This window comes from Python bivittatus, unplaced genomic scaffold, assembly GCF_059951505.1.
Source record: "Python bivittatus isolate LINGU-HERP-01145 unplaced genomic scaffold, Pbiv_v1 ctg000220_np1212, whole genome shotgun sequence".
Taxonomy (NCBI): Eukaryota; Metazoa; Chordata; class Lepidosauria; order Squamata; family Pythonidae; genus Python; species Python bivittatus.
In genome coordinates, this window is record NW_028277048.1 from 11,287,220 (window position 1) to 11,306,876 (window position 19,657).

Below are 19,657 nucleotides of genomic sequence, written 5' to 3' on the forward strand. Positions count from 1 at the left end.
TTAAAGCTTTCTTAGATCAAAGCAATTCTTTGAATCCATTTTGATTTTCATTTTTCTACAGTATCTTAATTTTGAAACTGGTATTACTTTGGTCAAGCTGAAGAATATCGTAGACCAGGTAGACCACTTTGATTTTCCTCCACCACTCTGTGGCTTTTGTTGAGGCCATCTACCAACTAATTTTGGGGGGGACAACCATTTGAGAGGAGTCTGAGGTTATTTTATTGCATACAGTGAGTCATCGGACCCTAGGTTTTGGATGCAAAGAGTCCCAGTGTAGGGTTAATATATGCATATATAGGTTACATGCATACAGTAGATAAGACCTACGTAATGACATAAGCTGTTGCTTGGTAACAAAGTAGAGCTAACAAATGTTTGATGAGTCCCTAAATCCTGAGCGTGAAGATATTCCAAAGGGATTTCTTGGTATTTTTTACTTTATTAGGAACTATATGTGATAAGGATATACAGGCCATTCCATTATCCTTACCTAGGAATCAAGGAATGTGACCCCAGAGCTCTCTAATTCCTGGCATGTGATTTATAGCAATACATGTAGATCCTTCCTCTCAGGAACTAAGCTACTACTATTCTGATATAGGAGGATTGTATCATGGAGTGTACGTCTTATGTACTCCTTATAGAGCAGACTGCTATAGTTATAGCAATTGATTGAAGTGAGAATGATATCTTGGTCTGATAGATGGCAGATGGTCTACTTAAACAGCAGTGCCGTCCACATTAGTCCCATTCCTTAAGCAATTCACAATTTCAGAAAGTACTCTGTGTCTGCGCTAGTGTGTCTGTGTGGTGGGATATCCCACCGTGGGTTTACTACATTATGTGTCAGGGCTTGGTTTGTTACCCTGGGCTATTATAATTGCTGTGTGGTATCATTCAGGGGTCCCTGTGACATTTGTAACGGTCATCCCGTTCAAGTGAAGGAGGATTTCTCCTTTTCCTTCTTCATCGTTATCCAGGCTCCCCTCATCAGGTGAATAAACACGTTGATGAAGATTCTGGGTTTGGCAGAAGCCACTGAGGTCTAGTGTATTGGCCACAATGGTCTTGGTGCGGCACACGCATGTGCGAAGGGAAGCCTCTTGCCACAGCACTGCTGTCCCCGCCCTTCTCAGCGAGATCTTCTTCTTCTTCTTTGGGTTGTCTTTCTCGCAAAATGACCCCCCTACCTAGTTTTCTAGAACCGGGGAAGGAAATGAGCGCGTCTTCAAAATCACGGTGATGAGCTTCCTCAGAGACATCACGTAAAATACCCGGTTTAGGAAGACAACAGAAAGAGTCAAGCAGCTTCTCCTATTAGTATATTTCACTATCTTTTGCAGGAGACCGAACCGCACAACAATAAGCAATTGTTCAGATTGTTAGCCGTGTTCCACTAAGTATACTCGGACTTTTATATCCTGCGCCCTTTCGCTTGGGAGTAATCATGGGGAATGGCTGATAGCCATGTGCTTTATAAACTATTAAGACATCAGAACCCCTTTGAGAACTTGTGTGTCTGTTCCAAACATTCAGGTTAGGCTGACTGGAACATGGAACCAGATTAATTTATTTACTCACAGGCCTGCTTGCCTGCTTCTTTCTCTGAAAACACCTTTCATTTTAGAATTGAAGCACTGCTTACCAAAAGCCATGGCAGGAAGACAAACGCACTCACCGTTACAGCTGTTGATGCAATTTTTCTCTAAAGGAGACCTCCCAGTTTTGCACCACTCCAAGCCACTCAGCCAGAATCTCCCATAGAAAGGAATGCCATTCCTCCATCTCTCAGGGTTCCCCTCTCATCTTTTGAACTTTCTACTTGTTGTTGGTCTTTGGGGCATTAGTCTCTGTTTCCAGAATTTCTTACTTTCTTTGAAAAAAGTTACTTCCGAACATCAGGAACCCGACTTAGCAAAAGGAAACCCTCCCACTGTCAACTAGCATCCCTTACATCCAAAAGTGAGAACCTGAAAGAACTCAGTTGCTCCACTCTCCCACCCCCTGCACACACATGCTCAGAGTGGCCCTAAGTTAAATGTCGGAGTGGAAAGGATACTCCGCATCAACCTCAAACAAAACTTACACTGATGCCTTTTGGAGCTGTCCGTTTCAAGGTGCTTCAATTGGTCAGACAACTCACATTTAGAAAGCTTCCTTGCCTCAACTGCAAAGATGACGAAGCAGAATAAGGCAAGTTCCTTCATCGCCATCTGCCTCTGCAGAGCGATACACCCAGAGCTCTGGAATTTCACAGCCCACAGCTCAGGGCAGTCAGCTGCCTCCCTCCTCTGACAGTGTGATTCTCATGCCGTCAGAGAGGGAGTTGGGGGGATAGTATTGCCTCCCCTCCAAAGGCTGGGAGCGGTTCCAGAGCCTTTGAATGCAATAGGAGATGCTGTTTCGGGCTGCCTGCCACAGGTCTGTGGCCCTGGGGACTACAGCTTACCATGCAGCACTGGGAGAAAAGGACCACAGGCAGCCTGTGTTCAACATCGGGCCTTTTGAAGTCATCCTCTTCCTTTCTTGGCATGCTCTGGAGACATGCTATAGCAGGAACATGGAAAGCAAGCATGTGACATCTCCCTGGTGCAATCGACCACTGCAGAAACAGTGTGGTGGCAGATAGGGGTGCTTTAGGAGACTGTGACTCTCGGTGTTGTCCCCCAAACCAACTAATCGTTCTATTTTATTATAATGTAAGCAGAACCAAAGAGCACCAGTGTGGTGTAGTGGTTAAGGCACCAGGCTAGGAACCAGGAGACTATGAATTCAAGTCCCGCCTTAGGCACAAAGCCAGCTGGGTGACCTTGGGCCAGTCTCTCTATCTCAGCCCCAGGAAGCAGGCAAGAGGAAACCACTTCCCAAATCTTGCCAAGAAAACTGCAGGGATTGTCCAGGCAGTCGCCAGGAGGCAACATTGTCTCAAAGCCAAATAAATGAATAAATGAAATCCCACCACAAAAGTTTTTTTTCCTTTTGGCCAGTACACCTCTCAGGATGTTTTTAATGTGCAGTTGATAAGCAGAAGTGGGTTTGGAGTTACTGGGTCTAATGTTGCTGCAATGCATTTGTGCTTGTTTGAATAATGTTCTTAGACATCTCCTTTTGTGCAGCACAAATACATTGCAGGAACCCAGAACAGCAGAAAAAGGAAACAGACCACCTATACAACATCTTCCAACAAAATGGATATCCATGCAACTTTATCAAAAAGTGCCTGACCACTCAACCTACCACAACTCAACCAACACAAGCTATGAAAAGGATAACACTGCCGTACAGTACATCAGAAACGTCTCAGAAACTCCCAACAGACTATTACAACCACATGGCATCTCTGTAGCACACAAACCAACTAAAGCCCTCCAAAACATCTTAAGCAAACCAAAAGACCCAGGAGCCCTTGAACAAAAAAACAGGAGTCATCTACAACATACAGTGTAAGGACTGTAACAACCACGATGTAGGACAGACAGGCAGAAGGCTTGCAGAGCACATCATGACCACCAGCTAGCAGTCAGAAGACATGATGAAGACTCCTTAATCTCACAACACATGGACAGACTTAACCATAGTTTCAACTGGGAAACTGTCAGCATCTTAGACCAAGCTAAATCCAAAACTGCGAGGGAATTCTTGGAAACGTGGTATTCAGACAAGGCAGCCATCAACAGGCACGTAGAGATAAACAACATCTCCACATTATTCAAAAGAGACAATAGAAAGGAAAACAAAAGGCCAGAACATCTCACCAGCAATCATCACCCAGATAAGCAGAGATTAATACCAAGATTGCCACCAGACATACAGTCAAGGAGTAAACAATAGCCTAATCAAGGAAATATTTATTTATTTATTTATTTATTCGGCTTGTATGCCGCCCATCTCCCCCACGGGTGACTCTGGGCGGCTCACAATAAAAACGAAGAAATACAATTCTCTCCAAGATGGCTAAAAACTATAAATAATTTAAAAACATATTAAAAATACCCTAAAAAAACTCCTTAATTTTGGCCCTATAAAAATCTGTAAGATGCTGGGGGGGGCAACCCATCATCCCACCAGCCCTCTCCACAGGTGCGGGCCCCCCTCTGGCCCCCAGGCCTTCTGGCAAAGCCAGGATTTAATACCTTTCCTGGAGGCCATGAGGGAGGGGGCACACTGGACCTCAGGAGGCAGGATGTTCCATAGGGCGGGCGCTACAGCAGAAAAGGCTCTCTGCCTAGACCCCACCAATCGAAATTCCCTGACCGGTGGGGTCTGCAACCTGCCCCCTCTGCTGGACCGAGTGGGACGGGCTGAAGTGACCAGGGCGAGGCGGTTCCTCAGATAACCTGGTCCCGTGCCATGAAGGGCTTTAAAGGTGATAACCAACACCTTGAATTGGACCTGGAAACAAACTGGTAACCAATGCAGCTCGCGCAACAGCGGTGTTATATGTGCCCTCCTAGGGGCATTAAGAACTGTCCGCGCCGCCGCATTCTGCACCAGCTGTAGCTTCCGGATACTCTTCAAGGGTAGCCCCATGTAAAGCGCATTACAGTAGTCCAACCCAGAGGTGACCAGGGCATGAGTGACCATGTGGAGGTCCCCCTGATCCAGGAAGGGGCGTAACTGCCGCATGACACGAAGTTGTGCAAAGGCCCTCCTGGCCACGACTGCCACCTGCTCTTCGAACAGGAGTCGTGAGTCCAGGAGAACCCCCAAATTACGCACCGGGTCTGTCTGGGGTAGTGCAACCCCGTCAAGAACCAAAGATGACAAAGTCCTAGATCTTGAGGCTCCCTGTATCCACAGCCACTCCGTCTTACCGGGGTTCAGCTGAAGCCTGTTGTCCCCCATCCAGGCCCGCACAGCCTCCAGGCACCGCGAAAGGGTAGTCACAGCATCACTTAAGGCACCTGGGATGGAGATGTATAGTTGGGTATCATCAGCATACTGATGATACCTCACTCCATGGCGCCGGATGATCTCACCCAGCGGCTTCATGTAGATATTAAATAGGAGCAGTGAAAGCACTGACCCCTGTGGCACCCCACACAGTAGGGGCCGGGGGCTGGACTTCTCGCTCCCTATCAACACCAGTTGGGTTCGGCCTTGGAGAAAGGAGCTGAACCAGCACAGCATTGTGCCACCCAACCCCAACTCCTGCAGCCGACCCAAAAGGATACCATGGTCGATGGTATCGAAAGCCGCTGAGAGGTCAAGAAGAGCAAGGAAGGATGCACTACCCCCATCCCGCTCTCGCCAGCGATCATCTAAAAGTGCGACCAATGCTGTTTCTGTCCCATAACCAGGCCTGAATCCTGACTGATAGGGGTCCAGATAATCCGTTTCCTCCAGGATCCTCTGAAGCTGCCTCGCGACCACCTTTTCTACCACCTTCCCTAAAAAGGGGAGATGGGAGACTGGATGAAAATTGTCCAGGAGGGTGGTGTCTAGCGACGGTTTCTTGAGGAGAGGGCGGACCAAAGCCTCTTTGAAAGGCTTCGGGAATACCCCCTCCTGCAAGGATGAATTAACCACCGCCAGGACCCACCCTAGGGTCACCTCCTTGGTGGATCTGACCAACCAGGAGGGACACGGATCTAAATCACAGGTGGCCGCGCTGACAGCCCCGAGGACCTTATCCACTTCCTCAGGGACAACAGGCTAGAGGTGGGTTTCCTTTTTTTCTTCTTGACTGACCCAGGGGAGGCAAGTCCCCTTAGGGCCCCTCCTTTTTGGCAGAGGTAGGCTGGATAACAATACATTTTTTAAACTAAATACCCCCCAGAGTCGCCTTGTGAGATGGGCAGCTATATAAATGTGATGTATAAATAACTAAATAAATTATAACATAACGTGAATTTCATCCCATTTAACCACATTCTCTCCCACTGAACCAATTCATAGCCCATTTTATCATGCAATCCTTAACTTGTTCCTCTTCCATTTCAAATCTCAACAAAGGTTAATATATATTTTCGCAATCACATCTTCATCTTTTGTACATAGCACATGTTCCAATCCTGTCTTACGTTGTTCCATTCCCACTCTCTTTTTATCCATATTAAATCTCTCTCTTAATTGTGCACATGAAACCATTGAACACTAAACCCCTCTGCAGTCAATTGTTCTCTGGACTTCATCTTAAGTTCTCCACCTTTCTGTATTACTAGAGCTTGAAAGGTTCACCATTCCTCTTTGCCTGCTGTTTCTTTTCTATAAAACGCTTCTTGTGCAGGGACCAGTAAAGGTATTTTCAGAAAACAGAAAACTCAAATAAACATTTGGCCCCCCCAGAGAGTAACGTCTATAGGACAAGGGTCCAAAAAGTCAAGATGGCGGCAGCAAGCACACAAGGAAAGCCCTGTTCCTTTTTCACATGCACTGCATGCGAGACGCACAGAAAAAGGGTTGGGTCTCCAGTCACCCAGGTGCAGCCCCCACTTTTACGTTTTTGCACCTCTCAGGCAGATTCTCTTGCCCTCAGGATCTCTCAGGGGCCTAAAAAGGCCCTTCTCCCCCATTTTGATTGTGTTTTGCTTCCTGCGAATTTCAAAATAACAGTTAAAACTTTGCTTTTCTGTTTGTGATTCACTGGTTCAGCCCCCACCCCCTCGTTCCGCATTCATTCACTTTATTTTTCTTCCTCTGTTTTTTCCTTTTCTTCCCCCCTCAGCAGTCTCTGCTTGGTCAATCCATAATTATCTCAAGTTGGGGAATTATTGCTACATACTTTGTTTACCATCTCGCCAGAGGAGCCAGTTTCACAAGCCGTGACTATAAAATCCACCAGCCATCATAGGGAAGCCATCATCCTCCAGGGAGCTGCAGCGATGAAGGCATTAGTGCTCACCCTCCTCTTCCTCCTCCTTGCAGCTAGCGAGGCCAAAGTATTTAACAGATGTGCACTGGCTTCACTTCTGAAATGGCAGGGAATGGATGGATTTCATGGCTACAAATTAGGCAACTGTGAGTTCACTCTCTTTCTCTCAATCTGAGCAATGTCTCAGGTTTGCAAGGGGGATGCAAAATAGGGCCCTTCTTTTCAAGGAAGAGTTCAGCCAGCCCGCCCAATGAATAAAAAGCTCTTTTCAGTTTTCTTAGAATGAGAAGATGTGCTTTCTTCCCATCCCAAATCGGGGAGAACTCACAATTCCCCTTGCACTAGCACTCTTACTTTAATGAGGGTGATCAATATCCAGTTTGTTGCCTGTTTGGGACAAGAGCGGAACTGCAGTACAATTAGGCCTCTTTTGCCTCTGTATTGTCTTTTTACAACCACTGGCTGAGCTAATAGTTTATTTGGTTTTTTTAAGAAAAGGGGGTTATCCCTGCCAGGATAAGCATCCTCTGAGAGGGAAGTTCCTTCAGATCGCCCCAAATCGTGTCAGTTTGGAACTGGGTTGAAGGGGCCATCCCAGATGATTTTCCACATGTGCAGCAGTGCAAAAGACCCACAATGGAAAAGTACCTCCTCCCTGGAACGCCAGGATTAGGGAGGGAGAAGAAAGGAGAGGTGGCATCATCTGCCACTAAGAACCCCAGGAATACCTTTGAGACAAGACTTAGACTTATTCCAAGTTCCCCTGAAATTTCCAAAATGTGGGACTTCTTGGTCCTTCCTTGGCTGGGGAAAGAATGAGAAGATGGTTAAATGTTCTGTTCCAAATGTTGGTATTAAAAAACTCAGGGTAGCACTTTGATTTACAGCAGAGGCCTTTTCCAGTCCTTTCCCTCTTTGCTTTCTTCCAGGGGTCTGTATGGCTTACCATGAAAGCAGGTACAACACCCAAGCTGTGGGGCCACCAAACCTGGATGGCAGTCGCGACTACGGGATTTTCCAGATAAACAGCCGCTGGTGGTGCAACAATTACAAGGGTCGTACATCTAATGGCTGCAATAAGCCCTGCAGCGGTAAGCCACGTAGTGTAGATAAAGGAATCAACAGTTCTTAGGAGAACTGTTAAGATAAAATTGATGAGAAAGTCATGACAACTCAGTCCTGGGAAAGGAGGAGCATCAGAAAGAGACTGAAAATACTGTAAGCCCACCTTGATTCTGTTTGGTATAAAAGGTGGGAGAGAGAAGCTTTGACAAACTTTCCAAGTTCTTTTGTTGTTATTATGTTCTACGACAGTGAAGTAGCGTTCCTGTAATCCTTGAAGTGTCTGTTTCCTGACCTGACCTACTTCCAAGGACTGACATCTATTTCATTAGAAAAGAAAAGAAAAAAGTGAAATGCCCCAAATAAGTCAGGTGATACTTTCGAAGGGACGTTCAGTTGCACCCAACTCTTCATGACTTGGACATCAATTCACCAGCACTGTCTGTCAGAATTGTTTCTTTGAGGTCTTCTGAGTTCCTGCTTGTCTCATCAGTGTCAGTATCTAGCCACCATGTTTTCCGCTGGCCTCTTATTATTCCTCAATCTGTTCCCTCATTTAGTGCCCCATTTCCCACTTGTCACAACACCTCTAACTTCCTCTACATAGAAATATCTCACGTTGTGCCCGCAGATCACCCACCACCGTACTGTGTCTGTTCTAATGAGCAGCAGGCAGGGCCACATTTGGAGAAGTCTCCCTCTCCCACCCACATCAACAGCCTCACAATCTCCCATACCTATCTGTAGCACCTGCAGTCTAAGGGGTAGCTTGCTTGGCAGACCCACCTGATCCTATCGTCTCTGAAATTAGTCAATATCTTGCCAGAGGCACAAGTTATGGGGACCAATTCCAATACCGGAAATCCACCTAGCTAAGGAACCTGATCCAGTAGTTTCTGCCCTTTGTCAGAGAAATCTGGTTCTTGGACTCAGGTGAGAGACAGTTCTGCCTCTCTCTCCTTCCCAAGATTGTGACAAGACTGTGGGGAAGTCATGCATATCCAGCACACTCAGCTCCAAATGGGAAACAAATTCCCAGTGCTCTGCATTTTTCAGACCTGTCACTCTGCATGGTTAGAGCAAGAGAAAAGTCATTTCATGGTGTGGACCTGCTGTACAAGAAGTAGGTTATGCTGTTAAAGATGTGAATGTATTGCGTACAAACTAATGAAGTCCTAGGACTAAAACTCCTATTGGGTAGGAATCTGTTTGAAATAATATTATGCAAATCTTTGGAAATATATTTGAAACATGTGGGCTTGGACATATTCTAATTTGCCTCTTTTGGCAGCTTTCACCGATGATGACATCACAGATGATATTGTCTGTGCTAAGAGAATTGTGCGTGATCCCAATAAGATGGGTGCCTGGTGAGTCAATCTCTCCTTAATGTCTTTCAACTTGTAACATTCAGTAGCAACTGAACTTATTGTTGTGGTCATCTGAGTTAATTAAGTTTCTTTAGACTGTTGTACAACTTTAACATTGGTGGTAAGATACGCTTTCTGAATATGGCAAGTTATCTTTTTATTGCTACACCTGCATTCTGGTTGCTTTAGAATAGGGTTTAACAGTCCTTTAAACCCAGGTTTAAAAGTAGACTGACACACACCCTATGGAGGGTGGGGGCTGATGCTGACTGTAGCTGGAGAATTCCCTGCCTTTCAGTTGTGATGATGATGAGCTCCACAGGATCAGAGATCTGGTAGGGAAAGAACACGGTGGTGAGAGAAGCCGGGAGAGAGAACTCTCAAGCCTCCAATCCTGGGATGAAAAGGAAAGGGGGCTGCAGCAGCAGATCATTAGGTGGGAAACCCTTAAGCTGGCAATGAACGTCCAAAAGGAAACGATACAGATCTTATGTGGTCAACACTCAGAATTATTTAAAAGTTTCTTTGCTGTGTGCCCTTCTGATGCATTTTGAGTAGGATTTCGTGCACCCTTTGGTGCTCACCAAATTCTTCGCAGTTTAACTCCTTTCCCTGGCCAGCATGGACTCTGGCAAGGTTATATGGGAGTCCAAAGTATCTATTGGGCCTCAGTTGCATGTGGGCTTCATTGTGAGAAATAAAAAGTCAGGGGTTTGTTAGCTAAAACAATAATTTTACTTTGGTTTTAATCTGGAATTCATTGGAAAACTAGCACAGGAACTTTATCAGTCAATGAACAGGAAAGATGAATGATCATTGTCACTAGCTCACCTGAGAAATTCCTGAATATCGTGAAGTAGACCTACAAGAAACATCTGAAGATATGCAACATTCTTATTCTTACTTTTAGGGTTGCCTGGAGAAATAACTGCAGAGGAAAAGATCTGTCAAAATGGACTCGTGGTTGCAAGCTCTGAGATTCATGATCCTGCATTTCTCTTCATCTTCCTGTGATGAAAATGATACTATTCCTTGTATAATCAACATTTAATAATCGGATTCTATGCTTGTATGCCATGTGTTGGGAAGAATGGGTTTCTTTGCATACAAATGATGCTTTTATAAAGATTTCTGGATAGAAAAGAAGGAAAGTGTTTTTTGGTTTGAAACATCTTCAAAAAATGCTTGGCCAGACAATTTCTAGGTTGTTGTTGTTGTTGTTTAGTCGTTAAGTCGTGTCCGACTCTTCGTGACCCCATTGCGCCAGGCCTTCCTGTCCTTCACTGCCTCCCTGAGTTTGCTCAGTTTCATGCTCATTGCTTCAGTGATGCTATCTAACCATCTCATCCTCTGCCGTCCTCTTCTCCTTTTGCCTTCAATCTTTCCCAGCATCAGGGTCTTCTCCAAAGAGATCTCTCTTCACATTAGGTGACCAAAATATCTGAGCTTGAGCTTCATTATCGATCCTTCCAATGAGCAATCAGGGTTGATTTCCTTTAAGATTGACTGGTTTGACCTCCTAGCAGTCCAGGGGACTCTCAAGAGTCTTCTCCAGCACCACAGTTCAAAGGCATCAATTCTTCGGCGCTCGGCCTTTTTTATGGTCCAGCTCTCACAGCCATACATTACTACTGGAAAAACCATAGCTTTGACTATGCGGATCTTTGTCGGCAAGGTGACGTCTCTGCTTTTTAATATGCTATCTAGGCTTGCCATAGCTTTCCTCCCAAGGAGCAAGCGTCTTTTAATTTCATGGCTGCAGTCTCCGTCTGTGGTGATCTTGGAGCCCAAATAAATGAAGTCTGTTACTGCTTCCATTTCTACCCCTTCTATTTGCCAGGAATTGATGGGTCCAGATGCCATGATCTTAGTTTTTTTAATGTTGAGTTTCAAGCCAGCTTTTGCACTCTCCTCTTTCACCCTCATCAAGAGGCTCTTTAGTTCTTCTTCACTTTCTGCCATTAGGGTGGTATCGTCCGCATATCTGAGGTTGTTGAAGATTCTCCCTGCAACCTTAATTCCGGCTTGTGATTCTTCCAGCCTGGCATTTCTCATGATGTACTCTGCATATAGGTTAAATAAGCAGGGTGACAGTATACAGCCTTGTTGTACACCTTTCCCTATTTTGAACCAATTGGTTGTTCCATGACCGGTTCTAACTGTTGCTTCTTGTCCCGCATACAGATTTCTCAGGAGACAGGTAAGGTGGTCTGGTACTCCCATCTCTTTAAGAATTTGCCACAGTTTGTTGTGATCCACACAATCAAAGGCTTTTGCATAGTCAATGAAGCAGAAGTAGATATTTTTCTGGAACTCTCGTGCTTTCTCCATGATCCAGCGAATGTTGGCGATTTGATCTCTAGTTCCTCTGCCTCTTCGAAACCCAGCTTGTACATCCGGTAGTTCTCGGTTCATGTATTGCTGAAGCCTAGCTTGTAGGATTTTGAGCATAACCTTGCTAGCATGTGAAATGAGTGCAATTGTGCGATAGTTTGAGCATTCTTTGGCGTTGCCCTTCTTTGGAATTGGAACATAAACTGACCTTTTCCAATCCCGTGGCCACTGTTGCGTTTTCCAAACTTGCTGGCATATTGAGTGCAGCACTTTAACACCATCATCTTTAGTATTTTAAATAACTCAGCTGGAATACTGTCATCTCCACTAGCTTTGTTGTTAGCAATGCTTCCTAAGGCCCACTTGACTTCACTCTCTAGGATGTCTGGCTCAAGGTCAGTGATCACACCAGCGTGGACATCAGGGACATTAAGATCTTTCTTGTATAGTTCTTCTGTGTATTCTTGCCACCTCTTCTTAATCTCTTCTGCTTCTGTTAGGTCCCTGCCTTTTTTGTCCTTTATCATGCCCATCTTTGCACTAAACGTTCCTTTCATATCTCCAATTTTCTTGTAGAGATCTCTAGTCTTCCCCATTCTATTGTTTTCCTCAATTTCTTTGCATTGTTCATTTAAGAAGGCCTTCTTATCTCTCCTTGCTATTCTCTGGAAATCTGCATTCAGTTGCTTATATCTTTCCCTTTCACCCTTGCTTTTCGCATTCCTTCTTTCCACAGCTATTTGTAAAGCCTCATCAGACAGCCATTTTGCTTTCTTGCATTTCTTTTTCTTTGGGATGGTTTTAGTTGCTGCCTCCTGTACAATGTTACGGACCTCCGTCCATAGTTCTTCAGGTACTCTGTCTACCAAATCTAATCCTCTAAATCTATTCATCACCTTCACTGTGTACTCACAAGGAATATGATCTAAGTCATACCTGAGTGGTCTAGTGGTTTTCCCTACATTCTTCAATTTAAGCCTAAATTTTGCAGTAAGAAGCTCATGATCTGAGCCACAGTCAGCTCCTGGTCTTGTTTTTGCTGTCTGTATAGAGCTTCTCCATCTTTGGCTGCAAAGTATATAATCGATCTGGTTTCGGTATTGACCATCTGGTGATGTCCATGTGTAGAGTCGTCTCTTGTGTTGTTGGAAAAGAGTGTTTGCTATGACTAGCTTGTTCTCTTGACAGAACTCTATTAGCCTTTGCCCTGCTTCATTTTGTACTCCAAGGCCAAACTTGCCTGTTATTCCGATTACTCCTTGACTTCCTACTTTAGCATTCCAATCCCCTATGATGAAAAGGACATCTTTTTGGTGCTAGTTCTAGAAGGTGTTGTAGGTCTTCATAGAAGCGGTCAACTTCAGCTTCTTCGGCATCAGTGGTTGGGGCATAGACTTGGATGACTGTGATATTGAATGGTTTGCCTTGGATACGCACTGAGATCATTCTGTCGTTTTTGAGGTTGTACCCCATTACTGCCTTTCCCACTCTCTTATTGACTATGAGTGCAACTCCATTTCTTCTAAGGGTTTCTTGCCCACAGTAGTAGATATAATGGTAACCCGAATTAAATTCACCCATTCCCGTCCATTTCAGTTCACTGATTCCCAAGATGTCGATGTTCAATCTTGTCATCTCATGTTTGACCACATCCAGCTTGCCTTGGTTCATAGATCTTACATTCCAGGTACCTATACAATATTGTTCTTTACAGCATCGGACCTTCTTTTCGCTTCCAGATACATCCACAGCTGAACGTCCTTTCGGCTTTGGCCCAGCCACTTCACTCTTTCTGGAGCTACTTGGAATTGCCCTCCGCTCTTCCCCAGTAGCATATTGGACACCTTCCGACCTGAGGGGCTCATCTTCCGGCGTCATATCTTTTAGCCTTTTAACATTGTCCATGGGGTTTTCTTGGCAAGGATACTGGAGTGGGTTGCCATTTCCTTCTCCAGTGGACCACATTTTGTCAGAACTCTCTGTCATGACCTGTCCGTCTTGGGTGGCCCTGCACGGTATAGCTCATGGCTTCAATGAGTTACGCAAGCCCCTTCGCCACGACAAGGCAGTGATCCATTTCTAGGTTAACCTCCAATTATATGAAGACTTGGCTTTTGCTCTACAGAATAAGAAAAACTGATGCCTGAATTTGGACTTTGATGGCCGTCTTACTCCCATCCATTTAGCTGGCAAATAACAGAGTGTCCAAACAAGAGGGCAACATCAGCAGATTAATGTATTTCAGGGATCCAGCATAAGGATGATTCTGTTTTTAATCTGGGCTGGAACTAGATATCTCTTAAATTCCAAAAGGCAGGTGTGTGCCCATAGCCCCATGCAGCCCCGTTTTGTTCCCAAAGACCTCCAAGACCACGCCACAGAAATTCAGGAGCACCGGTAGCTCTTCGCAGGGATTGGTAAATCAGAGAGGCAGCCTATGGCTTCAGGGGCAGGAGGTGTACAGAAATAATGCAAGTGATCCATATACGGTGAAAAACTAGAACAAATTCATGTACCTTGGTAGAATATTTGCTAAAGATGAGAAATCAGAGGGAGAAATTTTAGCTGATAGAAAGATAGTCAGTAGGATGTAGTCTGTTGAGAGGGTGTACATTTGCTGAAATAAGCCGAAAGGTTTGTATGTAAGAATGTGTTTCTGTTGACTTTATTACATGGAACTGAAGGAAGGAGACATATAAAATTAATCTGAATGCAGCAGGGATGGTATTCTTAAGTGTATCTGTGTTAACTGTTTGATGGTGCGATAATATCAAATGCCCCAAAGACCAAGAATTTTATCCTAAATAGGCAGTAGAAAGTTTAAAGATGAGAGGGGAAATCTTAGACATGTAGGAATGTTTAGATACAATTAGGGTTAAGGTTAGGGTTTGTTTAGATGGCCATCTCCAGTAACTGGAGCAAATGTGCAGTGTAAGTCTAATAAATTAATAGATGTATACATCTCATTAATCTACTATATAAATACTAGGTTCTCCTTGATAGGAATCATTGCATTTTGAATCCCCAGAGGTCAAGAATGCTTAATAGCATCGTTTTGATGGTGGTTCAGTTGGAACAACTAGACCTGCTACTACTAGTATCATTGCTTCCTAGTACAAAGTTTTGGAACAGAACATTTTGGAAACCAAAGCCTTTCTAAACTCCTGATTGTTATACTATGTTCTCTTAGTGAGTGCATTCTTCTTCCTGCCATGGCTTTTGGTAAGCAGAAGTTCTGTGAAGTTCAGTCAGCCTCTAAAGTTGGACCTGGATTGTTTTCAATTCAGTTGTTTTAGTGCCTTTCATACATTTACTGGATGATGACATTACTGATGATTCCAGCTGCTTCAAGAAAGCTGCTGCAGAGCATGGGATGACTTACTGGTGAGCGAGATCAGCTTTTATAAATGAGTGGCTGAGAATATTAACCACGTTGACATAAGAACCTTTTTTGTAGAACTTTCTTTGAGAAAGGTCGATGGGAAAAAAGGAGCCATGGACCAAGCTCACTGGCTTGGTCCTTAAAAGAGGAACACTGTTTGGTGCATCCAGCCCCAGTCATGCTACGTAGACCTGCTAAGGGCACTGGATGCTGTACTGGTCCTGATGAATGCATCATACTTATTTCAGTGGAGTTGTTCCAAATAAAACTGAGCCTGGATCCAACTTCAAAATGTCTTCTCCGAGAAAGGGATGAAAAAACATGGTGAAGAAGAGTAGAGAATCCACCTACGTTTCTTTTTCAAAAAATGTTTGAGGCCTCCAACCGTTACACCCCTGGACATGGTTTTTAATCAAGTTTCTAAGCACTGGTTTCTGAATGGTAGAAAATTGCTGCCACCAAATTAAAATGTCTAAACCTCAGAAGCCTGAAAGCCTGGCTAATGTAGCATAGGGTTGGGACTGGGGCACCTTTACAAGATGGACAACATTAGAATAAGGGAACGTAAGAAAATGGCTTACAGATAAGAACAAAGCATCACATTCCACATCACAAATTAAGATTTCTTAAATGGGCCCAGATGAAAAAGACTCGGTCAGCATTCTTAAGATGAGGAGTTAATAAACTCTCGATGGCTCTTCCCTTCGCCTGGAGGTCTCTCAACAACACTCCAGCCGGTTCCGCAAAATCAGAATGGTACAGTAGGGACAGGAAACATGGTGCCTATGTTTCTAGATAGATCTATTGAATCTTATTGTCAACAGCTATTATCTTAACAAACTGCCAGGAATAATTGCAGATGTAATGGTCTGCTGGTATAAGAAAGAAATGCATCACTTCACTGCTGTAGCAATGTCTCCACTTAATAGACACTGGTCACTGCAAATGACATGATTTGTGGCATCTGCATGGTGCAGCTGGTGGCAGGCTCAGCCTCCAGTGAGTGGCACAAGAATGGGACGTGGGCAGTGCTGCATTATGTACATGGGCGGGATGAGGATTTTTCAGGGTTTTTTCCTGGATTTTGGGAGGAGTTTGGAGGCACTTTGGTTTTGCTAAGCGTGCTCAGCCTATTTGAGGACTTCCACGAGTATCTGATGTGTTTCTAACTTCCAAACAACTCCATCAAACTTGGTAATCCGGGTTGAAGGAGACCCCCAGGAGCTGACAAACAAAGAATGGCTTGCCCACCCATGTAAAACTATTTTGATGATCTGTCCTATATTCAAAAGCATCTAGCATTCTTTTGGGCAATCAAAACAATTTGCCTTTGGCTAAATTAGGGAGGGCATTTCAAAGGATTAAGAAGAGTAGAGGAATTCTGTGATATGTGATGTTTCCGAGGAAGCTCGTCACCATGATTTTAAGATGTGCTCATTTCCTTCCCCAGTTCTAGAAAACCAGGTAGGGGGTTATTTTTCGGAGTAAAGAAAGAAGAAGATCTCGCTGAGAAGGGTGGGGATGGCATTGCTGTGGTAAGAGGCTTCACTTTGTACATGCGTGTGCTGCACGAAGACCATTGTGGCCAATACCCTAGACCTCAGTGGCTTCTGCCAAACCCAGAATCTTGATCAACGTGTTTCTTCAGTTGATGAGGGGAGCCAGGATAATGATGAAGAAGAAAAAGGAGAAATCCTCATTCACTTGAATGGGATAAAAATTACAAATGTCTCAGGGAATCCCTGAATGATGCCACATGGGGAATCCCTTTACTCTCCAGGCTTACTTGCTGTTTCTCACCTTCCTGAACTATAGTAAAGTTGCCACTCTTTATCCTGCAGCACAGGTAGCAATGTTGTAGGCACAGGACAAAGAATTAAAGTTCAACATGAATCAAGATTTCCATTTTCTCTTCCTTTCCTTTTGCAAGTCAATGCCATACCAAATTCTATGGATCACATTAGAATCTGATAAAAAGAAGACAATTCTGTTTAAAAAGACTACAATTCTAGAAATCATGCAGATCCATTTTTGGCAAGGCCCACTGAAATTTATTTATTTATTTATTTATTTATTTATTATTACAATTTTTAAATACAATAAAAATATAAAGAGTAAAAGGGAAGGAGGAGGAGAAGGAGGGGGAGGAAAATATAGAATTATGACTTCTGTCCTTCTTTCTATTGAGTAGTTACCATCTTATTCTTTCCCCTCCCTCTTTTTTTCTTACTTTGTAATTCCCTTCCCCTTCCCCTTTACCTCTTTCTGGTCCCCAAATTCATAAATCACAATTCGTTCTTTTCTTCTTTCAACAAAAACTACATATAAGGTTTCCAGTCTTTCAAAAAAGTTCTTTTTTTATTGTTTTTTCCCTGACCAAACTGGTCAGCTTTGCGATTTCTACAAACTCCATCAATTTTATCATCCAAATAAATAACATGAATTAATCTGTAATCTTAATCAGTTGGAAACCTGCTTCTCTGTCTTCTCTAAAGTATCCAACATTCCAGCGGGCCCATTTGCAAATCTGGATATAATTCTCACAGGGTGAATGTAGAGTTTGGCAAAGAAGCAAAGAGAGTGTGGCTGCTTCACACAACATCTTGTACTAAGCTGAATTAGGTTAATATACCTCATGCTTCAGCATGTTTTGGAAAACCCAACCATTGCCTTAGAATGTTACTTTGACCAGGACATTACTACAAGCCATACTAGGGTTTTTTCTGTGGCCTAGTATGTGACGTGAACCGGGCTATTGTGTTTTGTTAATTTGGGTTTGTCCTTTGCATATTATGTGAACCCAGGCAGTTGGCTTGATGTGTTCTGTTAACTGCAGCAGGAGCTGAAGCTACCCTGTAATTATGAAAGGAGTCCCATTTGAGGGTCTGCATTCCCTTCAATGTTTTCCGCAGAAAGAAGAAGGAACGAAGGAAGGGAGAGAGAGAGAGAGAGAGAGAGAGAGAGAGAGAGAGAGAAAGAAGGAAGGAAGGAAGGAAGGAAGAAAGGAAGAAAGGAAGAAAGGAAGAAAGAAAGAAAGAAAGAAAGAAAGAAAGAAAGAAAGAAAGAAAGAAAGAAAGAAAGAAAGAAAGAGAAAGGAAGGAAGGAAGGAAGGAAGGAAGGAAGGAAGGAAGGAAGAAAGAAAGAAAGAAAGAAAGAAAGAAAGAAAGAAAGAAAGAAAGAAAGAAAGAAAGAAAGAAAGAAAGAAAGAAAGGAATGATTTGCAGTGCAATTCAAACTCTTTCAGTGGTGCTGGGAGTTCTGCTTGTTGAAGTCCTGACACATTCTTCCTTAAAATTCAGCACTGCTTATTCCCTCTTGGGTTTAATAGGAATAGTAATGCTTCCTATTAAATTCTTTTTTAAAAGCTTACCAGTGATTGTCACCAATAAGAACGTACATGGTACAAGGTGAGCACATCTGTATGTTACATTAACATTTTTCTTTCAAAGAGCTTCCAAAAAGCCCCCTTGACATCCTTGTTCCTCAGACTGTAGATCAGAGGATTGAGCATGGGGGTCAGAGCCCCATATGTTAAGGAGATGAGCTTGTCCTGTTCAGAAATGGATTGCCCTCCAGGTCTCAAGTACGTGATCATGAGTGTTCCATAAAAGACACTGACCACAGCAAGGTGAGAACTACAGGTGGAGAAGGCTTTTCTACGCCCCAGAGTAGAGCTAATACGCAGTATAGCCAGGCCTATGCGACCATATGTCACAACTATGAAGCCAAAGGGAGAGACTATCACAAAGAGGCTGGAAACATGCACGAAGAGCTCACCGGCTGGGTTGGAGCAAGCCAGTTTGAGTAAAGATTGCAGCTCACATGCAAAATGGTTGATGATGCGATGGCCACAGAAGTCAGTAGGTTGCAAGAGCACATTGAACAGGGTCGTCAGCAAGGCAAGGGCCGCTGATGTGGCTACCAGATAAATGCATAATCTCCAACTCATGATCTGTGTGTAGTATAAAGGTTGGCAAATAGCTGTCAAGCGATCATATGCCATGATAGCCAAGACAATGCACTCTGTTGCAACCAGAAATAAACCAAGGTACATTTGGGCAAAACATCTGGAGAAAGAAATTGTGGGCTTGTAGATGAAGCAGTTGATCAAGATCTCAGGAAGTGCATTGTTGGTAATAATAAAGTCTATAGTGGAAAGGACACAAATGAAGAAATACATGGGGGTATGAAGCCGTGGGTTCGCAATGCTCAATATGACAATGAGTCCATTGCCAAGAAAGCTAATGAGATACACCACCAAGACGAAGCAAAACAGAATAATCTGAGCTCTGGGATATTCCGATAGTCCAGTTAAAATGAACTCGGTCACCAGTGATTCATTGGAAGCTCCTATCATGTTCTCTCCCATTCCCTCCTGCAGGAAAGAAAAAATAATAAGATTACTAAGTATATTAGGGAGAGATCCAATGCTTTCACCTTAAATGTTTATATTGCCAAAGTTACACAGAAAAAGGAAAATCACATCTGTATGAAAACTGCTTTGCACATCATGCTAAGACAGAATTTGATTTACTCATAACTTCTGGAATACATTGGCTGGATTCCCACATAGGTGGATTCACACACTGCACTGAGGAACAAATTTGTTTGCAAACTACAGTGATTGCATAAAATGCTAAGCCAAAACTAAATAAGCTACATTCTGTTTTAGCTAGGTGTCCAGATTCAATC

At 43.7% G+C, this 19,657-nt stretch overlaps 2 protein-coding genes across 2 annotated transcripts; one reads left to right on the top strand and one right to left on the bottom strand.

Annotated features, from left to right (window-relative positions):
* The first annotated feature begins 6,676 nt into the window (after nt 1-6,676).
* Nucleotides 6,677-10,386, top strand: LOC107326790 (lysozyme C, milk isozyme-like). Its single transcript, XM_088137896.1, has 4 exons — nt 6,677-6,963; nt 7,747-7,908; nt 9,171-9,249; nt 10,160-10,386. Exons 1-4 carry the CDS (start codon nt 6,828-6,830, stop codon nt 10,224-10,226), a joined length of 444 nt encoding a protein of 147 aa, XP_087994022.1. The 5' UTR covers nt 6,677-6,827; the 3' UTR covers nt 10,227-10,386.
* An 8,003-nt stretch (nt 10,387-18,389) lies between these two features.
* On the bottom strand, nt 18,390-19,334 carry LOC148216270 (olfactory receptor 13H1-like). Its single transcript, XM_088137895.1, has one exon. It carries the CDS (start codon nt 19,332-19,334, stop codon nt 18,390-18,392), a length of 945 nt encoding a protein of 314 aa, XP_087994021.1.
* Nucleotides 19,335-19,657: the final 323 nt, after the last annotated feature.